This window comes from Xyrauchen texanus, chromosome 15 (genome assembly GCF_025860055.1).
Source record: "Xyrauchen texanus isolate HMW12.3.18 chromosome 15, RBS_HiC_50CHRs, whole genome shotgun sequence".
Lineage (NCBI taxonomy): Eukaryota > Metazoa > Chordata > Actinopteri > Cypriniformes > Catostomidae > Xyrauchen > Xyrauchen texanus.
Genome location: NC_068290.1, coordinates 29654796 through 29679585, shown reverse-complemented (window position 1 = coordinate 29679585; position 24790 = coordinate 29654796). Strand labels below are relative to the sequence as shown.

The 24790-nt window shown below is 43.1% G+C and overlaps 1 protein-coding gene across 3 annotated transcripts in view; it reads left to right on the top strand.

Moving 5' to 3' along the window:
* Positions 1-24790, top strand: part of LOC127655628 (cyclic AMP-responsive element-binding protein 5-like) — a 101252-nt gene that overhangs the window by 1782 nt on the left and 74680 nt on the right. For 2 of the 3 annotated variants that reach the window (XM_052143525.1, XM_052143526.1), the window contains exons 2-5: positions 7549-7626; positions 8257-8350; positions 11293-11414; positions 22625-22785. In XM_052143525.1, the coding sequence (XP_051999485.1) occupies positions 7573-7626; positions 8257-8350; positions 11293-11414; positions 22625-22785 (431 nt within the window). In that variant the 5' untranslated portion in view covers positions 7549-7572. Of the gene's footprint in view, positions 1-7548; positions 7627-8256; positions 8351-11292; positions 11415-22624; positions 22786-24790 lie in introns of those variants that run through there. The other variant, XM_052143527.1, reaches the window with a different exon arrangement.

Here is a 24790-nt window from a genome sequence, read left to right as displayed (position 1 = left end):
AAGACTTAAAGACATTACAGCATAATTTTCTGTAAATCTGCTTTGAAACGATGTTTGTCGCTATACAAATAAAAATTACTTGGCTTGACTTGAATTAAAAAAGAAAATTTGCTCACAAATGTCAAGGGCTAGGGTCTTCATTTTGGTGTCACAACTGTTCATTGAACAACGACATTCCATTGCAAATAATATAAAAATGTTTGTACATGAAACAAAGTCTCATGAGAATTCGTCACAATACTATGAGTAAAAAATTGTACGACTTCATAGTACCTCATACTATTTTGATGAATACTGGTGAGTTCGGGCTGTTACATCAAGGGGCATAGATTCCCCCCACCCCCAGTGTTCAAGAAAAATCTACGCCCTTGGGTACATCTAATGTAAAAGTCAGCATGAAGTTCTCTGGGTCTCTGTGAGTTTATGTTTGAGAAGATGTGATGACTGACATTGATTGAAGGTTGCTATTGTGGGGCCCCTTCATCTGTTCATTATGAGAAGTTTATGGCATCCTTCACATTGTCTATATGTTTCTTATTCCTTGCCCCAGGCCCTGTTCTGATCCTACCTTGAAACTCTGCTGCCGAAGGCTTGAGGAGGACAGGGGAGGTTGGATTTGAATTGCAGCACAAGTTTGTGCTTGCTGTAACCTTCTGCACCCTCCTCCTCCCCTCAGCCTGTACAACATACTGTCTGAATTCAAATCTGTAAGACAGGAGAAGGTTCCTCACCGGTTCTCTGTATAACTGTACTCCGGTTCCTTAATCCTCCTCTGCTGCCACATCGGGTCATTCTAAATTTAAAGTGTAACGAAATTTCATGTGTTAAATGTGTGTATGGTCACCGGTGAGCAAACATTACACACCTGGCCTCGTGTCACATGGGGATATTCAACAGTTTAAATGGCTAAAAGACATGCTGGGGTTGCTTGGGGAAATGAGACAGTAATATTTTTGTCACAAAAATGTGCACAATCATATTAAAGACATTTGATGACAGTATATAGAGAGTATTTAGAATGTCAAAGTTCTTGTCAGAGCAAACAGAGTGGGAGAGGCGGGATATTGCTTGAGGGGTCTGATTGGGTTGCACTGTAGGTTTAGCTGTCTGCCGTTGCTGTTGTATACAAGACAGAACATCTCAGGTCTTCAAACCATCGAATCTTGATTGATATATATAGGAATTCATACAATTTGAGGCTTAAGGTCAACATAATATCAGAATTGACACTTTTCACTTATCTCAATACATGTTCATGCACTGAATTTGTTTTATTCACATTCACACATAAATATTTTAATTTTTTATTTTCTTTTGTAGCAATACATGTAACAACTAATGTTGGCAATTTATTTTCCTCTGCCTTTTTCTCAGTATGCCTTGTTTATTCTTTTGCCTGGCACTAAAGCACGCCCTGTGTGTGCATCTCTTGATGTTTTTTAATTTTTTTAGAAATGCTCAACTTTATGCAAATGAGAAGCAGAAAACACAGGGCGGCAACCAATCACTGTGAGCTGAAAGCAGTGACATCTGGAATCCCACATGACGCTTCACAATCTGATGATAATGCCGAAGTTTCTGCTAAATTCAGTACTTAAATCACATAATTATTTTTAGACTTAAAATATACTTCAAATGATGATCGCAGACATTCATTGTGGCAATACTGTGGCTGAGTAAGCACAAATGTAATAAATCAACACTGTTTGTATATTTAGGCTTTCAGAAATGAAGCTGGCATCTTTCCAACAGTAATCAATCATATATATATAAGATGATTTTATTGCTCATTTACAGAAAGCAATGATAGACAACACACACTCGCTTTATATATTGCAAACACGCCCCAGAGATGGCAGCCTTTTAGGGTTGGGAGCGAGGCTCAGCAGATTTCTTCCACTCCATTGGACATGTACCATTATGTGGTGTCAGGTGCGCTCACTGTGCTGTAAACAGAGACGTTTTTGCACGCGTCAGATTCGAATGGGTGAAGAGGTGAAAGGTTTTGAAAGAGGAGGTTGAGTAAAAGATGTCAGACATTTAAACATTTGTTTATATAAATTATAGCTGTCAGAATTAACCCATTAATGTATGTGATTTAATTTAAGTTTTTTTTTTTTTAATTGCGATTAACGTATTTACCGTTATTACAACATAAACCAGCATAAACACTGGTCTGAAGTGCAGAACCTTTGAGATTGTCCACCCGTTATTACACTGGGCACACTTCACAACACACATAACAGCGCTTTGTGTCAGTGATGGGGAAAGGAGCTCTTAACGCTATTTGATATAAAAAAAAAATAAAAAAAACTAAAAACAAGCCCAGATGGGACTTGTGATTGAAATTAAGTATCTTTCAGTGTAAGGTGCATTTAAGTACCACAGAAGCACATCAAGTCATAAATATCATCAAAACGCAGAATGAGATGTTTTTGTCTGCAATCACTTTTCATATGGAGTTCAAAGCGGCGCATGACGCTGGCATTGACGCCCTGACACAAATCATAAATGCGGCTTCACAATTGCTGTAGCAAAGCAGATAGCCACAGTTGGCTGTTTTATATTGTGGAGGTGAGAGTTTGAGATATGTTGCCCATTGCAATTAATACTCAACCTATGTAGGGACTAGTTTTAGACTTTTTAGACTTTTAGTCTAATTAGACTTTGGGAAACATTTCATTTTGCTTGAATTGGTGCTATTTTAGTGCATTTCTATCTTTATACTATGGAAGGCTTGGAAAAGGGAAAATGTTAAATAAGCATTGTATTGTTAAATTTTATTTTGTTTTCTTTTCTAAGATGAAATAAATGCATTTTGACAGGAAAGAATTATGTGATTCATCGTGATTACATTTTTTTCATCAATTGATTGCACTAATACAAATATTATTCTATTAAAATTAATGTATATAATCTAAATATAACAATATTTATTGTTTCAAAGGGAGATGTGACCAAAAAACCAAAAATGAGACCACTGGCCTAACCTAATGTGGTAACATTACTGATTCAACCAGAAAACTTTAGATTATTTGTTACCGCTTTTTACATTGTGATCTTATTATTATTGATTCATAGGCCAAAATTAGTCTTTCATCAAAACATTACTCTCTGAAATTACTTTTCTTTTTGGCTGTCACCAAGCCCTCTTATTTTCCAAACACTCCCCTCCAAGCACCTGTCATAGAGAAAGCTTTTCACAATCCAATCAATTCCCAATGGATATGGAGTCCCATCCAAAAACTTTTTTTCCTTGCTGAAAAAAATAACAGTTTGCATATGCCATTTTATGTTGACCTTAAAGGGATACTTCACCCAAAACTTCTGTCATAATTTACTCCAGACCCATATATATATATATATATATTTTTTACTTCTGTTTAACACATAAGGAGCTCTCAGGCAGAATGTTAGCTTCAGTCACCATTTACTTTCATTGCATATTTTTTCCATACAATAAGAAGTATGGATAGGGAAGTTTGGGGCCCCCTGCTGGAGCGGTTGCCCCCACGACCCGACTTCGGATAAGCGGTTGAAGATGGATGGATGGATAAGAAGTATGGGACAAGCACTCTCATTTAGCAATGAGTGGAATTAAGCTAGACGGAGAGAGAGAGAGAGAGAGACACACAATAATTTTCTGTATGGGCAAAAACAGACAAAAGAGTTGATGAGTGAGTGACAGAGAGAAAGAGAGCGCTAGTGACTTGTCATTTAGCAGACATTTTCTTGATGTCAGTACAGAAACAGACCATGTCCAGACCATGTATCCCCAAGGGCTGGGTGTCAAAAGTGGCCTGGAGGGGCTCTGCCCCAGGGCTGGACTGTAAGGAAAAAGATGTCTGGTTAAAATAACAGCACATTTGCATGTTTTGACTACATGAGAGGAAACAGTTGGCTAGACCAATCATACAGGGAAAAAAAAATCACATGCAAATGGTGAAAGCATTCATACAGCAGGGCCCATGCATAACTGGAGGGATCAAAATTAGATATTTGAATTCATACTTTTCATGTGTTAAAGTTTTCATCTTTCAAAGTTTCTAACATGTTTATTTTCCATGCATTTGGAAAGTGTTTGTTAGCTGTCTAAGTAGTGTGTCAATATGTACCCACCGTCATTAGTCTGTTTTGCTGTTGTATGTGAAGGGCATTTGACTCGGCTGACATGCACTATTACAGCTGTGTCTCGTTAGGCTGTTGTAGACCATAATGCTGTTACTCTTTCACACAAACCTTACATAAGAGTGCTATAAATGCCCAAAAAAGGGTTAGAAACATTGGTAATGTTTATGATCACCTGTGATACACCACATTCAGCCAAATACTACTGAAAAACACAATGTTTTCACTGTTGTGATAAGATAATCATAAGCGTTTGTTGCAATCCTATGACAAGGCCCATACAGAATCTATTCCGGGTCATTGACTTAAAACATATCCTTGGGAATTTTTTGTTAATCAGCATTAAGATGTTAGGTTCATTTATGTGAAATGTATAAGAGTAAATATATTTCTTTTAAATTTTTCAAAATTGTTTATCACTTTTTTGCCTTCTATAAAGGAATGTTCCAGGTTCAATACAGGTTAAACTCAATCGACATCATTTGTGGCATAATAATATATTCCACAACACTGAATTCTGATCTCCTTGGCAGCAAAATTATGAGTGGGCCCACATAAGAAAACAGTGTCCAATCAACACCAGAGGAGTGGCCTGGTTACACTTCATATGCAGAAAGCTGAATGGCTGGCAAACCATTCCATTGTCAGTCATCCATGGCATTTAGCAGCATCATGTCACCAAACAAGGGGTCTCAGTGGCCATAGTGAGCAACGATGAGAGATAGAGAGAGAGTCTGTTTCTCACCCACACCTATCATAACGCTTCTGAAGATATTGATTTAACCACTGAAGTCTTATTAATTACTTTTATGCTGCCTTTATTTGCTTTTCGGGGCTTGAAAGGTCTGATCACCATTCACTTGCATTGTATGGACCTGCAGAACTGAGATATTCTTTTAAAAATCTTTGTTTGTGTTCTGCAGAAGAAAAAAAGTATATATCTAGGATGGCATGAGGGTGAGTAAATGATGAAAGAATTTTAATTTTTAAGTGAACTATCCTTTTAATTTTAATGCCAATGGCGTTACTAGGGAGTTGGTTCCTTACAGCTTCCACTCTTATGGGAAGGTGTTCCACTAGATGTTGGAACATGTCTGTGGGGATTTGTTCCCATTCAGACACAAGAGCATTAATGAAGTCAGGAACAGATGTTGGGCGATGGGGCCTGGCTCGCAGTCTGGGGCTTTGCTGTTAATTAGAAGGGTGTGTCCACAAACATTTGACCATGTAGTATATATTTCACCATGACTAAACTACTTTAAAGCTGACCTGATACCAGCCGCTAAGACCAGGGCTGCTGCGGTACTAAAAGGACAAAAGAGTTTAGGTGTCAAAAGAGCTGCTAATGACTGGAAGTTCATTGATACATTGACCTTGGCATCATATGTCTGGGTTAGCCACCGATTTGCATGCACAACACAGAGAAGATAGTTTACAGCTTACCCTGTGATCAGTGAAGGCTTGATAGTGATGAAGGAGCAGGATGACACTTTACAGTCAGTTATGTAGGCACTCCTTCCCAAATGGTATCTGTGTCCAGGTTTATTATAGTTACATTTTTTATTTCATTTTTATTTCTATTATATTGTAAGATTGTCTTTTCATTCTATGACTGTCCTAGTGACGCATCTCATCATACATAGTCTCTGGTTTTAGTTTAGTTTTAGTTTTTTCAGTATTTTCTAGAATCAGTTTGGTTTAAGTTTTTCATATATTTATTTTTTTATAATATTTTTATTATTTTGCATATTTTTGGGGCATTATTGAGCATTTTTTATTCCTTTTTGATTTGTAACTAGTAGCCCCTAAGAAACATGCAAAAAAAAAAAAATGTGTTTCAATTTGTTTTCTTAAAAATGAGTGTACACATTTGTGGACAGCGGGACTGTTTTGAAATGGTAAATAATACTAAGCTATAGTGGGGCCTGGGTAGCTCAGCGAGTAAAGACGCTGACTACCACCCCTGGAGTTCGCGAGTTAGAATCCCAGGGCATGCTGAGTGACTCCAGTAATGTCTCCTAAGCAACCAAATTGGCCCAGTTGCTAGGGACAGTAGAGTCACATTGGGTAACCTCCTCAAGGTTGCTATAATGTGGTTCGCTCTTGTTGGGGAACGTTGTCAGTTGTGCGAGCATGCTGCGGTGGATGGCATGAAGCCTCCACACATGATCGCTGTAGCAAAGCTGATAGCCACATTTGGCTGATTAATATTGTGAAGGATGAGAGTTTGAGATTCAATACCCATTGCAATTAATACTCAACCTATGTTGGGACTATTTCTTTCAATTAGTCAAACTCTCAATTAGACTTTGGGAAACACTTCATATTACTTGAATTGGTGCTATTTCAGTGCATTTCTATCTTTATACTGTGGAAGGCTATGAAATAGAAAATGTTAATTAAGCATTATATTGTTACATTTTATTTGGTTTCTTTTCTAAGATTAAATAAATGCATTTTGTCAGGAAAGAAGTATATAGAGTCAGTTTTGAGCACTTTCACAATCTTCGATTAATCACAATTAAAAAAAAAATTATGTGATTCATCGTGATTAAATTTGTTTCATGAACTGAGTGCACTGACTTACTGTAAATATTATTCTATTAAAATAAATGTTTATAATATAAATTTAACAATATTTATTGCCGTTTCGCAGTGGCATATTGGACAAAACTAGAGACTCTACTGTTTTTACTCAAACATGTTTTAATGTAAAACACAAAGTTTCTTAGCAGATGTAGTTTTGTTGCTGTTTCTCCCAAAGACAAACTCAGCTGAGATCGGCGCCATGTTGTTTTGTCACATGACTCCATGCATCAAAAGTTGAACCCTTTATATACAGCCTCCATTCTACTGAATTTAGATCAGTCGGATTAAATGAAATTATGCATAGCCTATATATAGTGAAGCCAAAACCTGTTGACGCAGGGTCTCAGGAGGTTAACAGTGTTACATTTCTCATGGCTATTTAGTTTTAGCACTATATAGTGGCATTTTTATGTTCAATGAGGGTGGTGGTAAAGGTTTCAAATTTTATAATATACTACATATATTTTGTAATATACTATATAAAATGAATTTATGGTCATTTTTATTGTATTTTAGTAAATTTTTTTTTTTTTTCAAATATGTAAAGTTTTTTTTTTTCAGTTAACAAAACTGTAATAACAGAACTTATTATTCATTTTAGTTTTTTTTCACAATATTAATACTTGTTTGGACTTTACAACTCTTAATGCTCTCTCCAAGGGCTTATGACACCAAATACTCACTAAGATTCCATTAAAGTCTCTTTGGGTACCACGGTGTAGGCTATCACTGGCACATGATACATTAGTGACATAATGTAAGCGAGTCTTTACGCCTCTGTGTTCCGAAGGCGAACCTGACATGAATTTCTCTTCTCCACTTTGTGTTCAGGTTTATGAGGAGCCAGTGGCAGTGATGAACTCTGAGCAGGAAAGGCCGTTCATGTGCAGTGCCCCAGGCTGCTCTCAGGTGAGTCTGATGAACGCACCAGTAACTTGAGAAAGCTCCTTCTCAACATGAAACTGTGGTACAGACAACAACAGTGAAATGGTATCTTGTTGAGGCAAATGTCAGCCACCAGGTTTTTATAAGATTCTTGACTTGGATATTTCTTGCTCAGATTTCTTTGCATGTTTCGCATGAGGAGGAATCCTCATAAATATGATACATAATGTCTCTCAATGCATATTTTATTTGTGTCTGTTTGAAAATGTTGGACATACATTATTTCTCTGTGGTACTCTTAAACATCAATTAAGATAATGTAATTAGAGTAAAGAGGAAGTATTTGCAATCATAAGGGTGTTATTGTAATCTGTTCAGACAGACAGTTTATGCCTAAGGCTCGGTTTTGTTGAACAAGGTGGTAAGTGCAACATTTGGAAAATTACATTGCTATTTACTAGAGAGACTGACTAATTGTCAGATTCTGCTCTTTACTTAAAGCTGAAAGCATGAAACATGTTTGAAAAAAATCCTGTGATGCTAGTTAATTTCACACTTCAGCTTTAAACAAATTAGTTTTTTGGTAAATGCAAATGAACCAAGTCCTTTCTTTGGTGTGATTGAATTGCAACCAGCTGTTTTCATATTCTCCAGAGATTCCCTACAGAGGATCATCTAATGATTCATCGGCACAAGCATGAGATGACCCTCAAATTCCCCTCTATCAAAAATGACAACATGCTGTCAGGTAAGACACACATACACACACTTACACATCTCTTTTATGAGTCTCCTCTTAGCGTCTGTCTTTGATTAGGTGTATTAGGCAGGACGCATGACTTGGAAAATGTGTAGGTGTAGTTTTAAATGCCGAGCCATGTGGCTAAAATAATATTTGTGCTGTGCTCTGCCTCACTCCCCTAATCCCAGTCATCAACCCTGTACCCTGAGCTCCATATCAATTAGAGCGCTGGCCCTCTCAGGGGACGAGGGGAGGGGGGAACCATGGAGGGAAGAAAAGAAAATACGTCTCAACATCTATAATAAAAAAGAGATTCCAGGCTGCATGTTTAGAGATTTTACATCAACTAACCAAAGCTATATAGTGAGGCTTTGTTGAGACATATATTAAAAATACATAATGTATTTGGTATCTAACTCAAATCTTTTTTTTTTTTTTTTTTTGTAGCCTGAACAGGAACCCTTAAATCTGAATTTTACCAACCTGATCCGAACAACATTTGTGGGTGGTTTAAAATCTAATTAAAATCATGAAAATGCATACTTTTTGCTCACTCTTTCCCACATAGTTAACCATTACAGTAACATATTTGTGTCATTCGCTTCATAGTGAATTATGAATAAGTGAATGAGTGAGTGATTCCAGCATTATAACATTTGTGTTTATGAATATGCTAAAATTTTCAATGTTTCTGTCCTCTCTTTCCACAATTGCTCTCAGTTAATATAGATGATAAACTCTTGGCATCAAGCTGATGCTTAATTCATTACTATAACAAACAATATAGATATATTGGATATTGACTACACTGTCTAAATGAATGGATTACATTTAATTACTTGCAAAGTGACAGTGCACACAGTCAGTCCAATGCTGAAAAAAGTTAACATAAAAAATTTGCTAATCTAAATTAACAGGTTAGATTAATGTCAGAAATATTATTTAAAATGTCTGAATCAACCTGACTACATTAGGTTGCACCAGCAAAACAAATTTGAATGGTTATATCAAGTAGAAATAGCTCCTTAAGGTAACAGTCTTTCACATTGTATAGGTTAGATTTAAAAAAAAAAAAAAAAAGATTTTGTTTGAAACATTTATTTTTAGTCGAGTACTCTAACACATAAGAAAACAAGTAATTCTGGAATTTAGAATTTAAGTTCAACCTTTAACATTTGAAACTGTTTTTCTTATTTGAAAATGAGCATGATGCATAATCAATCAATCAATCAACACATAGATTAAATAATGACAAAGAACATTTGCACCCACACATAGAAACATATTTTACAATTCTTCTGAAGTGATACAATCACTTTAAATAATGACAAAATGTTATTTTTGGGTGAACTATTACTATAACAACATCATGCATAATAATAATGCATTGAGTTGTAACAGCAAGATTTAGGTGAGAGAAGCAGTTTCATTGCTGCACAACGTAGGCAATGGCACAAAGAAAAAACAAATTGAAATAGTCGAGTAGTGTTTTTACTAGTCAAATGTTTAAAGCTGAACGAGTACTTTATTAGTTGATTACTTGCACATCCTTAGTGTGAACAAAGCCTATGAGACATTTAAGATGAATGGATGGATGTTTCATCATTTAACGTGAGGAGGTGGATCGCTTATTTCATGTGATCACAAGCAAAACAAAAATAAATCCTAACATTCAATCTTGCTTTGTCACCAAATGAGCAATGACATTATAATATATATATTCTACTTTTACATAATTTTTAAAAGGAATCTTAAGGCGAAGAAATTAAACAGTGATTCCTCTCAGTGATGTCATCTTTGTACACTCAATACAAGTTTGGCTAAATCCCCTATGCAAATTGAACCCAATCCAAACAGCTAAATAAAAACTGCTGGCGAGACCGTGTGGTCTGTGGCACTAGGATTCATTACTAGCTGCTTGCTGTGTCTCTCTCCACTCAGGCTGTGATTTTGTCCCTTTCATTATTTACCCTTGTCAGAGTGGCAGATCAGATTTCTGGGATCAGGTTTAGTTTTCTCACTCGCTCCGCATTGTTTTACATGCAGTTCACTCTTTCGGTAACTCGCTTGCTAACCAATGTGCTCATGTATTCCTTCACTCACTACCTCTCATATAGACAGCCTCTCTCCCTCAAAAACACTCCACTAAAAATTCACACACATCTTCTTGAGTTTGTAGTGGGATGATAATTTCTAGCCACCACTGGAGCCACATAATAACTCAATATCTTGTGCTCTATCAAACCCACAATAAATACTAGAGTCTAAACTGAACCACAACCCCAGTACTCATAGAAAGTTAACTGTGTTAACTTTCACTTAAACTTTATTTTAAATCTCCAATATCTTGATAGCATAGAATGAAAGATAATGATATATATATATACTTATATACTAAAGACCTCATTAAATAGCTTGACGACCACAGCTTTCTTTCAGATTTTGATGGATTTCCTATTGAAACGAGGTTTATTATTGAAGGGCTTGTCCTTTTTTTTAAATAGTCACAATAGGCTTTAGTTATGTCACAGCCATAAACCATGATTTGCTACTTGCTAGTTGTTTTCAGGTGGAATTAATAGGAGGGACATTCTCATTCTAGAGAGCTTTTGATTGGACATAAATCTGTGTGGTTCAAGATGAGTCATCAATATTTTTGTTACATTTTTCTGAAAGAGAAAGGCTGTAAATTAAAATTTGTATATATCTGCTAAAGGTGAATTTTGTCTACTTTTTTAGTAATATACTAGCAAATAGATGGCTTAAAAGCTAAAAGACGTGGACTAAAATCAATTTACAATTTTCTTACCAGTTTACCAGTTCATGCATTTCCTGAGAATTGAAGCCATGTCCTTGGGGTTGTTAGGACAATTCTCCAAATACGTTGCTACAGTTAAGTAAAAGTGCTCTATTAAATTCAAATTATTTTTACTCTTGTCTTTTACCAGACCAGACACCGACCCCAACACGCTTCTTAAAGAACTGTGAGGAAGTTGGCCTCTTCAGCGAGCTGGACTGCTCCATCGAGCAGCAGTTCTGTAAGGCTCAGGAGGAGGAGGACAGCAAGCAGGTGATGTTATGGCATTGGTCACGCAGCTGTGCACAGGGATCCCAAAGCTAACAGCCGAAGTCATTATTACCCCACCCTGCATAACAATGATGCACTGGACCCTATCAGCATCGGACAGATCACACACACACACACACACACACACACACACACACACACACACACACACACACACACACACACACACACACACACATGTTGGTCTACCTATCATTATGAGGACTTTCCATAGACATAATGACTTTTATACTGTATAAACTGTAGATTCTATCCTCTAAACCTAACACAACCCCTAAACCTAATCATCACAGAAAACTTTCTGCATTTTTACATTTTCAATAAAACATTGTTTAGTATGATTTTTAAGCGATTTGAATTATGGGGACACTATAAATGTCCTCATAAATCACATTTATAGCATAATAATCTTGTAATTACCAGTTTGTAACTTACAAAATTGTCCTCGTAAATCACCAACACACACACACACACACACACACACACACACACACACACACACACACACACACACACTGTAGGCAGGTAGAAGTTACATAGCTGAAGCAGGTCAGATATATCCAGAGATCAGATTTGGCACTTGAGCTTCAAACAGATTGACATTGTGCTCATAAAGAGCATTGTTTTTCTAGGTATCACATACCACCCAGACACACACACTCTGTACGCTTTTTTCTGTTGTTCGATCTTAAAGGTGAAGTGTGTAATTTTTGAGACTCTAGTGACACCAAACAAAATTGCAAAAACAATGATCCTCAGATACCTCTGAATATGAAAAAGGCCAATGTCAAATTGGCGAACAGAATTTGCATGTCCCGCCCACAGACATACAAGTATAAAAGGCAGGGATCGTGCATCTGTTCAGTCAGATTCTTTCTTCGGAGCCGAGTGGTTGTGTGTGTTCAGCGTGCTGAAACCTCACTCTGTTCCACTCACCTCTAAGAGAGCTTTCCTCTTGGATCTACGGTGCATTGCCAGCGGCTTTCTCCCTCCTCTGAACACCAGTGCAGTCTATCACTACCCTCGACGGCGGAGCGGTCCACAGGTATACGGTGTTCCCCCAGGTGGATAAAGCGGGTGCGGTGCACCTGTGCCCGCAAAGCGCAACCACTTGGTGGGATCCCCTCCAAGGCCTGTAGGATCGAAGCTCCCATGAACCTCTTCCAGGACCCGGAAGGCTCCTAAGCGTTCCTGAGATTTTCGCTCTGGAGCTGGTAGCCAGACCACTCCTTCTCCCGGTGGAGGGCCGAGATGAAATCCTTGGTTTCCATTTTTTCATTTGCCCCCCTTCTGGCTGCGGTACCCACTTTGTGCGTCCAGCATCAAGATTGGTTCACAGCGGTAGACCTGAAGGACACGTACTTTCACGTCTTGATCTTGCTCCAATACCGACCCTTTCTACAATCGTGTTTGAGGGCACATCGTACCAGTACAAAGTTCTCCCCTTCGGCCTGTCCCTGTCCCCTCATGTCTTCACAAATGTCGCAGAGGCCGCCCTTGCCCCACTAAGGGAAGTGGGCATCTGCATACTCAACTACCTCGACAACTGGCTTATCCTAGCTCACTCTTGAGAGGCACTATGCGCCCACAGGGACCAGGTGCTCAGGCACTTAAGCCGTCTAGGGCTTCAGGTCAACTGGGAAAAGAGCAAGCTCTCCCCAGTTCAGAGCATCTCTTTTCTCGACATGGAGTTATACTCAGTCTCAATGATAGCGCGCCTCACAAACGAGCGCACGCAGTCGTTGCTGAATTGCCTCTCGTCATTCAAAACAGGCACTGCAGTCCCTCTAAAACAGTTCCACAATCTCCTGGGACATATGGCATCCTCAGCCGCAGTCGTGCCGTTAGGGTTGATGCATAAGAGACCGCTTCATCACTGGCTTCAGACTCGAGTCGCGAGATGGGCATGGAACTATGGCACGTATCGTGTGATCTTCACCCCCTCTGCCATCAGCTATTCAACCCATGGACACACCTCTGCTTCCTGCGGACAGTAGTCCCCCCGCCATGTGCAACAGGCATGCAGCTGCCGGTTCTTGGTCGGGCCCGTGGCTGCATTGGCACATCAACTGCCTAGAGTTGCTGTCTGTACTTCTTACCCTGCGGAGGTTTCTTCCGCTGATCCGAGGCAAGCATGTCTTGATCCGTTCAGACAGCAATCGTCAAGGTGGCATGCGCTCTCATCGACAGTGGATGTGGTGTCACGACAGGCTCGACAGAGAGTGGAGACTCCACCACCAGGTGGTTCAGCTAGTCTGGAACAGTTATGGCAAAGCACAGGTAGACCTGTTCACTTCCAATGAGAACTCCCATTGCCCGCTCTGGTACTCCCTCAGGTCGGAGGCAAGTCCCCTCAGGACAGATTAGTTGGCACAGAGCTGGCCCCGGGGGCTGTGCAAGTACGCATTTCCCCCAGTGAGCCTACTTGCACAGGTGCTGTGCAAGGTAAGGGAGGACAGGGAACAAGTCACTCTAGTGGCCCCTTACTGGCCCACCTGGACTTGGTTCTCGGATCTCACGCTCCTCACGACAGCACCTCCCTGGCAGATCCCACAGGGCACCCTCTGGCATCCGTGCCCAGACCTCTGGAACCTCCACATCTGGCCCATGGATGGGATGCGGAAGATCTGAGTAGTCTACCAACAACTGTCATAGAATCCATCAACCAAGCCAGAGCTCACTCCACCAGGCATCTTTATGCCCTAAAGTGGCGCCTGTTCGCAATTTGGTGTTCTTTCTGATCCTTAAGACCCACAGAGGTGTGCAGTTGGGTCAGTACTCTCATACCTATAGGGAAAGTTGGAGAGTGGCTGTCCCCTCCACCTTAAAGGTATATGTTCCCACTATAGCGGCCCACCATCATGATCAGGTTTCTAAGAGGCGCCCGCAGGTTGAACTCTCCCAGGCCATGCCTGTTCCCCTCATGGGATCACTCCGTGGTCCTTACGGCCTCCGGAGAACCCCCTCCGAGTCTCTAGAATCAGTCGAGCTGAGTGCAATAAGGCACCGGCACCCTCATCCGAGCGCCCAACCAGAGCAAATGAGCGTGCCTTGGAATGGGAGTTCAGCGGGGATTTAACCTGCGGAGGTGGCCCCATTGTGGTCCCCAAATCGCTCCCAGCGCTCACCGTGCCAGCCTCATACCCTTATGTAGAAGGACCAAGACAGGGAGCAGCTGGAATGGTCATGAATGGAATTGGTCATGCAATGAGGACATGACGCATCCACGAAAGAAGTCTTGCCGTGGGCAGCACCCAGGTACGGAAGTACCTGGGTGCGAAAGTACCTGGGAACGTCTAGGTTACGTATGTTCCCCTTCTGTCGCTCTCTCCATGTTGTGTCAGAGAAGCGACACTAGGGGTCCACTTATAAAAGTGCCATGCGCTGAGCCGTGTACGTGAACTGCTGATACAGGAGCGAGCAGGTATTCTTACGTGCAGGACGACCAACTGTATCAGACTGCATGTACCCTTCCCCAATGCCCCATTCAAGCCATCAGAATCCTTATCGTTACCCTGGAGGGGGGAACAAGGTGATGGCCGCCAACCTGGGAACGGGCCAGCTTGGCTGGGCCTCTTTTCTCTTTATGTTTCTCGCATAGAGCAACTACGGCCGGGGCCCTTACACGCACTGAGGGAAGGGGGTCTTAGCCCTTCTTTCAGGGGGAGAAGACCCTGCGGAGGCCACACCTACCCGGCAGGGGGGGCAAAGAGTGGCGAATGCATCACATGGCCTGTTAGGACCTATGTGTAAAAGTTGGTGCGGTGGTAGATCCAGCCTCGTAGAGGGGGGAAGCATACAGTGCGGCGACCGAGGCAGCTGTAACTGCCTAAGGGAGACACGGGGTCCGCTCGTGAGGGGACAGTACCGCGGAATTACACACAGGGGGAGTCCGAACAGGAGGCCTTACCTGTGGAGCACCTATTCCAGTACAGGGTAGATTGGGTTCCTGTAGTGGCTTGGGTCGGCGAGTTCCTCCGCTGAACTGCGGACCCAGAAGGGCTAGGGAGGAGTCAACCAGCGACCCGAAGATGGGATCTCCTGGGAACGGAGGCGCACTATTTTACCTCGGTTGAGGGAAAGGGTGCCAGACGCAAGCGATTCACCCGGTCAGATCGTCAGCGTGTTACCGAGTTCTATGGGCTCGGACCTGAGAAAACACGGGATGATACTGACTCAATTGTAGAATCTCGAAAAAGTGTTAGGTGTTGCCCAGCCCGCTGCTCTGCAGATGTCTGCTAGGGAGGTGCCACTGGCTAGTGCCCACGAGGACGCAACACCCCTGGTGGAGTGAGCTCGGACCCGCAAGGGGGGGCACGGCCTGGGTGTGATAAGCCAGTGGAATGGCATCGACAACCCAGTGGGTAAGCCTCTGATTGCAGACAGCATTCCCTTTCTGCTGTCCCCCGAAGCAGACAAAGTGCTGCTCAGCACATCTGGCGCTCTGTGTGCGGTCCAGATAGATACGCGAAGCACGTACTATACACAGCAATGAAAGGGCTGGGTCTGCCTCCTCCCGGGGCAGCGCTTGCAGGTCCACTACCTGATCCCTGAAGGGTGTGGTAGGAACCTTGGGCACGTAGCCCGGTCGCGGTCTTAGGATCACGTATGTGTCTGCTGGACTGAACTCCAGGCAAGTGTCGCTAACAGAGAACGCTTGCAGGTCCCCGACCCTCTTGATGGAGGTGAGCGCGATCAGCAGGGCGGTCTTGAGCGAGAGGGGGCCCTGAGTCCAGCTGAGTCTAGCGGCTCAAAGGGGGGTCTCTGGAGGCCCGAGAGGATGACCGAGAGATCCCAGGAGGGAAACAGGTTAGGCCGGGAGGGAGTCAGCCTCCGGGCACCTTTTAGGAACCTGACAATTAAGTCGTGCTTACCAAGAGACTTGCCGTCTACCGTGTGGTGGTGAGCCGCGATGGTGGCGACATACACCTTGAGGGTGGAGGGGGACAACCTCTTCTCCAGCCTCTCCTGTAGAAACATGAGCACTGACCTAACCGCGCACTTCTGTGGGTCTTCGGCTCGGGAAGAACACCAGTCTGCGAACAGACGCCACTTTAGGGCGTAAAGATGCCTGGTAGAGGGGGCTCTGGCTTGGTTGATCGTATCTATGACGGTCGATGGTAGGCCGCCTAGATCTTCCGCATCCCGTCCAGGGGCCAGACGTGGAGGTTCCACGGTGCCAGAGCGTGCACCGTCCCTGAGAAAGAAGGTCCTTCCTCAGGGGAATTCACCAGGGAGGGGCTGTCGTGAGGAGCATGAGGTCCGAAAACCAAGTCCGGGTGGGCCAGTAAGGGTCTACCAGAATGACTTGCTCCTCGTCCTCCCTGACCTTGCATAGCACCTGTGCAAGAAGGCTCACTGGGGGAAATGCGTACTTGCGCAGCCCCGCGGGCCAGCTGAGTGCCAAAGCATCTGCCCCGAGGGGAGCCTCTGTCCGGGCATACACAGAGCGGGCAGTGGGAGGTTTCTTGGGAGGCAAACAGGTCTACCTGGGCCCTGCCAAACCTGTCCCAAATCAGCTGGACTGACTGGGGGTGGAGCCTCCACTCTCCGCCGGGCAAGCTTTGTCTTGACAGCACATCCGCTATCACATTGAGGTTGCCGGGGATGTGAGTGGCGCGCAGTGACTCCAGTCGCTGCTGACTCCAAAGGAGGAGACGACGGGCGAGCTGTGACATGTGGAGGGAGTGTACTCCGCCTTGGCGATTTATGTAGGCTATGACCGTGGTGCTGTCTGTCCTGACTAGGACGTGCTTGCCCCGAATTAACGGGAGAAACTTCCTCAGGGCAAGGAAAACAGCCAGCAGCTCTGGGCAGTTGATGTGCCAACGCAGCGGGCCTCGGTTCCACCGGCCTGCGGTTGCGTGCCCGTTGTACACGGTGCCCCAACCCAATTTGGAGGTGTCGGTTGTAACCAGAACGTGTCGGGACACCTGCTGCAAGGGCACTCCTGCCCGTAGAAAGTAGAGGTCTGTCCAGGGTTTGAAGGTTTGGCGGCAGGCAGTGGTAACTTTCCCGTTGTGCGTGCCATATGCCCCAGGAGCTGTTGGAATCGTTTAGAGGGACCACGGCACCTGGCTTGAAGGGAGCAAGGCATTTCAGCACTGACTGAGCACGCTCGTTGGAGAGACGTCTAACTCCAAACCGGGAAAAGAGATGCTCTGGACCGGGGTGAGCTTGCTCTTTTCCCAGTTGACCTGAAGCCCCAAACGGCTGAGGTGCCTGAGCACCTGGTCTCTGTGCGCGCATAGTAACACTCGTGAGGGGGCCAGGATGAGCCAGTCGTCGAGGTAATTGAGTATGCGTATGCCGGCTTCTCGGAGCGGGGCAAGAGCTGCCTCTGCGACTTTCGTGAAGACGCGAGGGGACAGAGTCAGGCCGAAGGGGGGACTTTGTACTGATATGCCTGGCCGTCGAACGCGAACCGTAGGAAGGGTCGTTGTCGAGGGCGAATCGAGACATGGAAGTACGCGTCATTCAGGTCTACCACTGCGAACCAATCTAGATGCTGAACGCCAGATAGAGTTTGTTTCTGGGTGAGCATTTTGAACGGGAGTTTGGACATGGTCCGATTAAAAACTTGCAGGTCCAAGATCGGTCATAAGCCGCCGCCTTTCTTGGGTACAAAGAAGTAAGGGCTGTAGACACCCTTCTTCATTTCGGATGGAGGGACAGGCTCTATCGCGTCCTTGGTTAAAAGGGAGGCAATTTCTTGTCGTGCACTGCGGAAAAATGAACGCCCATGAAGGGGGGCGGATGCCTGGCAAACTGAATTGCATAACCGAGTCAAATGGTCCGGTGCAGCCAGCGTGACGCACTGGGCAGTGAAAGCCACGCCTCTAAGCTCCGTGCTAGGGCCACCAAGGGGACGAGTATTTTGGACGTACACGGCGGGGCTTCTCAGCGGTGCGGAACAGGTAACGCGGCGTCGGGAGGCAACTTGGCGTCCCGAGGCTCTGATGCTGAGAATAAACTCAAAGCACTTACCTTGCTCCGCGCACCCGGCAGGGGGCAGGTTCGTGACTGAGGAGGAGGTCTGACTGACCAGAGGATGCTGGCGTCCTCTGAACTTGTCTGAACCGGCCGGCCGGGGAACAGTCGTGGGGCTGAGGGCGGGGACACCGCATCCGGGAAGCCGGGACTGTTGAGGCCTGAAAGCAGAGTGCCGTGAGAACGGCATTTGCGGGCCAGGTGACCCAGAGACAACAAGGAAATAGCTATATAGAGTGTAAAGAATTTAACAAAAAAATTCTCCTCCCGGCCCTCCGTGGAACGGAGTGGTCTTACCAGCTCCGGAGCTACTGTCTCGGTCTCTGGGTCTGTCATCTCAGGAGCGCTTGGGAGCCTTCTGGGTCCTCAAGGGGGTCCGTGAGATGATGGGCATCCAACTTCTGTGGTCAGCTCGACGCTGGGGCTGAGAGCTGGGCTTACTCACTTGTTAGTTGAGGCGGACCACCAATTTCTTTCTTTCTTGAAAGCCGCAGGAGGACGCCCTCGGCGAGCAGACAGGGCATGGCCCCTGGCAGCAGATTTGCGGCAGGCCAAGATGTGTGAAATAGCCTCTGTCTGTTTCTTCACCACTGAGGACCGCTGGGCGGAGTCGTCAAGTGGTGTCGCGAGCTGGGAGACGGGGGCGTTTTGAGAAAGCTTGCTTTGTCTGCCTCCTGTACTGCGACCAGGCTGTCCATTGTTGCGTTTCTGGACCACGGGGGTGGCCATTGCCTGTTTGAGTGCAGTTCCTGCAGCACGTCAAGAATAGGACTACCCAAGTGCAGATTTTGAAGTGCCCTGGCCCGGTGGACTTGCAGGAGGGGGCCATGGCGTGCAGGGGTGAGCGGTCTGGGACCGTTCTACCACCGAGGGTAGTGAGAGCGGAGGAGCGAGGAAGCTGGGCTTGCTCAGCTCGTCATGCACGTCCGGGAAGGAACCGAGGGGGGGCGCAGCTGTGAGCGGCGGACATGCCCGTGAAACCAATTAATCCCGGGGAAGCATAGCGGACCTCCGTGCGTCAGGCTCAGACTGGGCGGAGACCCGAAGGTGGCGGCCCAGGCGAGTTATCCGCATCCGACGCCGCTGTTACGCTCTCCAATGCAGTGGTGATGTCATCATCCAATGCCAGGGAGCTCGAGGGACTGGACGGTAGGCCGTTAAGCGGACCGCACTAATCCCGAGGTCAGGAGAAGCAGGCAAGCGTGCTGGGGAGGCGGGAGGTTTCGAGGGGATTTACCCGGCGAAAGAGACCCGTTATTCTCCCCAGATCATCTTTCATCCCCTGCGGCGCCTGCCTCAATCCTGTAGGAAGGAGGCGAAGCGCGGGGGCGGCTGAAGTGGCTCTCTCACTACAAGAAAAAAGCCTACGACCGCAATGCTGTCATGGCTATGTTCTCGTACTGAAAACATAGACCATTCATAAAATTGCTGCCTGCATGTGATCGCACCCAGGAATGCAAGGCAGTTTTTATGACCATCAGAGGTGGGGAGAATCAACGCATCCAGAAACTACACAGGGGCAGAAAATCGTCTTTAAAAAGACGCGTCCTGAAAAGGACGTTCAACGCCGCTGTGTTTTGCTCTTTTAGAGCGAAATTACTCTTTTAGAATAACTCTTTCGAAGCGCCCAGGGGCAAGAATGCACAGCCGTGCACGAAGGAGAAAGCCGCTGTTGTGTGCCGTAAAGTCCAACAGCATGCAGAGCATCAGAGGATTAAACAGGAACTTGGTGTGTAACTCGCAGCAGACTGCATGCACGACCATCGGCTCTGAAGAAATTTTCTGAATGAACTCCCGTATTTGCGTCGCCTAAATACCCGTATGTCCGGGGGCGGGATATGCAAATACCGGCTGCCAACTTCTCATTGGCCTTTTTTCATAGATCATCGGCGCTCAAGAGAGACCCCTAGTGTCGCTTCTCTGACACTTCTCTGTTAGCTATGTGTGCTGTGGAGTGATACAAATAGAAGTTCAGTGAGGAGGTCAAAGCTGTGCTTTATCATGAATAAAACACAGCTGTTGACCAATCAGCATTCAGGACTTGAACTATCCATTTTATAATAGTTAATAATACACTAACTTATGTTAACATAGACAATTTTTTATTTAAAAAATGCATTAGTATATGTTGATTTTAACATTAACCAAGTGCTGCAAAATAATTTTTCATTGTTAGTTCTTGTTAACTAATCTATTTTACTACTGTAATGTGAACGAATAGAACCTTAATGTAAAAGTGTTACCCAAAAAAATAGCCACAACAACATTTACAGAAAATTTTTTTGTAATGTTTGTTAATGTTTTTAAGTCACCAATGGCAGTTCTGACTCAAATGGACCTTTAGGAAGTGCAAAGAAGAGTTTAAGTGAGCCATTTACTGTAAACTGTTGCTTGCAGCTGTCACCATCAGTCATATTTCGTTGTGATAATTGGTGTGATAATTGGTGTGATAATTATGAAACCTATGTGATAACCAAACTATCACGTTTGTCTAAATCATGCATTACCATCGTCTGAAAATGATGCATACAAGCACCTTTGATGGTTTTTACCACTTGTACCATGACTGGTCACAGCTGGCCATGGTGACCACCACCCTACTGTCTGCAGGACAGACATGCTGTACATAAGCTGGTGGTTTCTGCTAATCTGGGGAGTTTACACTTGAGGTTTAGGGTTAGCAAACAATACCAAGTCAGCAGACAGCAGGTTGCTGCAAGTCTTTGCTGAGCTCAGGAGAAGACTGTTCACAGGTGAGAGGGAGATATTACCCAGAGCCTTTTTAAGAGATATCTGCTGCGCTTGTGTGTAAAACAATAAATAAAAAAAGGGTACCAAAATTTAGAAGTGTGTTTTCTGTCTAGAATCTCATATGTCATTATTTACTCATACAAAAGAAGATGTTATGCAGAATGTTAGCCTTAGTCACCATTCACTTTAATTATATGAAAAATATGCAAAAAAGTTCATATTGACAGAGGTTGTCATTCATCCTTCTACCATTCATTCGTCTACCATTGTTGGTATTTGATTATCATTGTTACCTGTGGAAATATCTGTATATTATTAATATATATGGTATGAATGTGTGGTTTTGACTTGTGCAACCACTGTTTCTAAATGAGGTATTATTATTGCTATTATTATTATTCTTTTTTTTTTTAATTATTATTATTTTCTCTTTGAGATTATTGATGAAGGAAGCAGCTATTTTTTGTTTGTATAAATTCTTTGATAGACTGGGGTGGGGTTTTATAAGTTTTACTTCTTCCCACTCCATTTTCAAGCATAAGTGTATAAGTTATTATTATTGTGTATCTTTTCTGTTGTCACACTATTTGAAAATAAATAAATAAATAAAAATAAATAATAATAAATAAAATCCTGACATCTTCTTCTGTGTTCCACAGAAGAAAGTCAAACGGGTCTCAAAACTTTATGATGTCTATACATGGAGTGGTCCTGAGCAGATATTGCCCTTCTTCATGTTCACTCAGACTTACTTACTGCCATTTTAACGTTTCTTGGGACATGTCCTAAGGATAGCGAGGAGTTAATAATATTAAGAGGAGGTTCTGAGATTACAGGGAATACCTCTTTTAAGAGCTTAGTTGGTATTGGATCTAACATTTATGTTGTGACTTTTGATGTTTCAATAAGATTTGTTTGCTCTTCATGACTGATGACAGTGAAGGCTTAAAGTTGCACGCCAGGAAAATTATGAGACATTGTTTTATAAGGTTTTGTGACAGATGATTGCATAATTCCAATTTTATTTCTGATTTTAATCCGAGGGCCAAAAATAGGATAGAAAATGGACAATTATTTCTAAATTATGACTATTTTTTATGAACAAAATCTTACTAACATTACAAGTGGACCTCAGTGAACATTATAAAAAAATGCAATGCATGACACATTTAAAAGAGGAACAGAGTACATTTGAGACCACCAAACCTCCTCTTTCACACATCATGTCATAATTGATGGGGCTTCTATATATGGCATTCGATGATTGCTTCACACCTTGTTTTCTAGCTTTTATGTTTAAAATAACAGTAATAATTCTTTGTAATGTTGTTTTAGGGGTTTATTTATATTTAGGTATTTTAAATGAGTTTATATGAGTTTAGTATTTTACAGTACACAGACACTGTATATTTTACCTCTATATTCATGATACTCCTCTATTTTCTGTACAGAATATCACTCTTCATGGGCAAGTAGGCCCTAACCAGCACCAGCAGCAGACCCACTCAAGAATGGTTAATCATGACAGCAGCATAGTGATTCAGCAGGCGCTGCCCTCACCCCAGTCCAGTTCAGTCATCACCCAGGCCCCTTCCACCAACAGACAGATTGGGTAAGTTGCGTTCTCATCAAAGCAAAGCAAAAGCCGGTGTATTTTGCCATGCCTCATTGGTCCCATTATAGTCACTGACACTCTGCTAGTCAGTGTCCCAAATTTATAGTTTGAGGTGCAGTGTAGCAGGCAGAGGCTAGTCATAGTCCGATATTAGTCCAAGGCCATGCCGTTGTTTGCATGGCTCCTATCAGCAGTCGGCTTGCTCGAGGTGAAGAAATAAGATACATTTTTCAAAAGATGTGGAGTGACTATGTTTGAGTGCACATCAGGGTTTTGTTCTGAGGGTTTTTATAATATGTGTCCTGTCATTTGGACAGCTTTGTACAAAACAGATTTTTTTTGTAAAAATTTGTAAGTTTAACCAGTTTAAGCACTGCAGACTGACAATCACAGTACACCATACATTGTTTTTATTGTTTTCTTTTTATATATATTTTTTTTATTTGCCTGCATTATATGTGGGTAGTTAATTATGCTTTTTTTGTAAAGCATTATTTGTCAAAGAATTTTACCAGAGTAAAGCTTAAGTCAAAGTGAAGATGCATCCTTTTTGTGGTTTTGTGTTTTGCACATTCGGAGTTTCACATACAAACGTGGGCACACATTTAATCCTTTATGTAACACCACCATTAAAACAAGGTACAGCTGGTATCAAATATTGGACAATTCACACCTCCTGACATTTACTCACAAGACATACTGTACAGCACCAATGTGCAAGCATTACCATTAATCCCACAAACAGTTTTCATACTCATTTCACATTTATGTACACACACACACACACACACACACACACACACACACAGTTGGTGCGGCTATTCTTATGACGACTCTCCTTAGACATAATGATTTTTATACTGTATGAACTATAGATTATATTCCCTAAACCTACCCCTCACAAAAAACTTTCTGCATTTTTACATTTTCAAAAAAGCATCGTTTAGTATGGGTTTTTTTTATATCCCCTTTTTCTCCCCAATTTGAAATGCCCAATTCCCACTACTTAATAGGTCCTTGTGGTGGCACGGTTACTCACCTAAATCCGGGTAGAGGAGGACATGTCTCAGTTGCCTCCGCTTCTGAGACAGTCAATCCACACGTTTTATCACCTGGCTCACTGTGCATGACACCGCGTAGACTCACAGTGTGTGGAGGCTCATGCTACTCTCCGTGATCCACGCACAACTTACCACATGCCCCATTGAGAGCAAGAACCACTCAGGGGTGGTAGTCAATACTCGCTGAGCTACCCAGGCCCCATTTAGTATGTTTTGTAAGCGATTTGGATTGTGGGTACACTAGAAATGTCCTCATAAACCATATTTATAGCATAATACCCGTGTAATTACCAGTTTGTAACCTAAAAAAAATGTCCTCGTAATACACTAAAATCTGTCCACATTCACACACACATTTTTACTTTCTTAACGGGGACATACCAGAGACTACCATAGTTTTTATATATAACTGATTATTATAAATATAGACCAACCCTAAACCTAAAATATTTATTTGTTCATTAGAATAAATAAAAAAACAGAAATAAGGAAAAGTTCTGCAAAAGAAAAGTTGTGTGTGTGTGTTTACGAAACTTACCAGTTGTCCCTGCAGTGACTCTTAAAGTTTCTGTGTCATGTAGCCAGCTTGGGTGTGTCTCACAGTGATGACATCAGTAGTGCAGCTCTGATGGGGATATCAGCTTATTTGGATGACGCCCCTCTTGCGCAAACACAAGCCACTGCTGACCCGTCTCTCTCTGACTTTCTCTTTTTCTCCCTTTCCCCATCAGTCTTGTTCCCTCTTTCTGTCCCTCTCTCTTTCTGACTTTTTCTCCATCTCGTGTTTTGTGTCAGAATACACCCTGTCTGTAGGATAATTACCACCTGAACACTACACTATCAACACATGATGGGCTGCATAGAGGCCAGTATCATTTTCAGCAGTGAGTTGGTGATGCTTTAGGTTGAAGATTAAAGAGTCATTATACTGAGATGCTGTC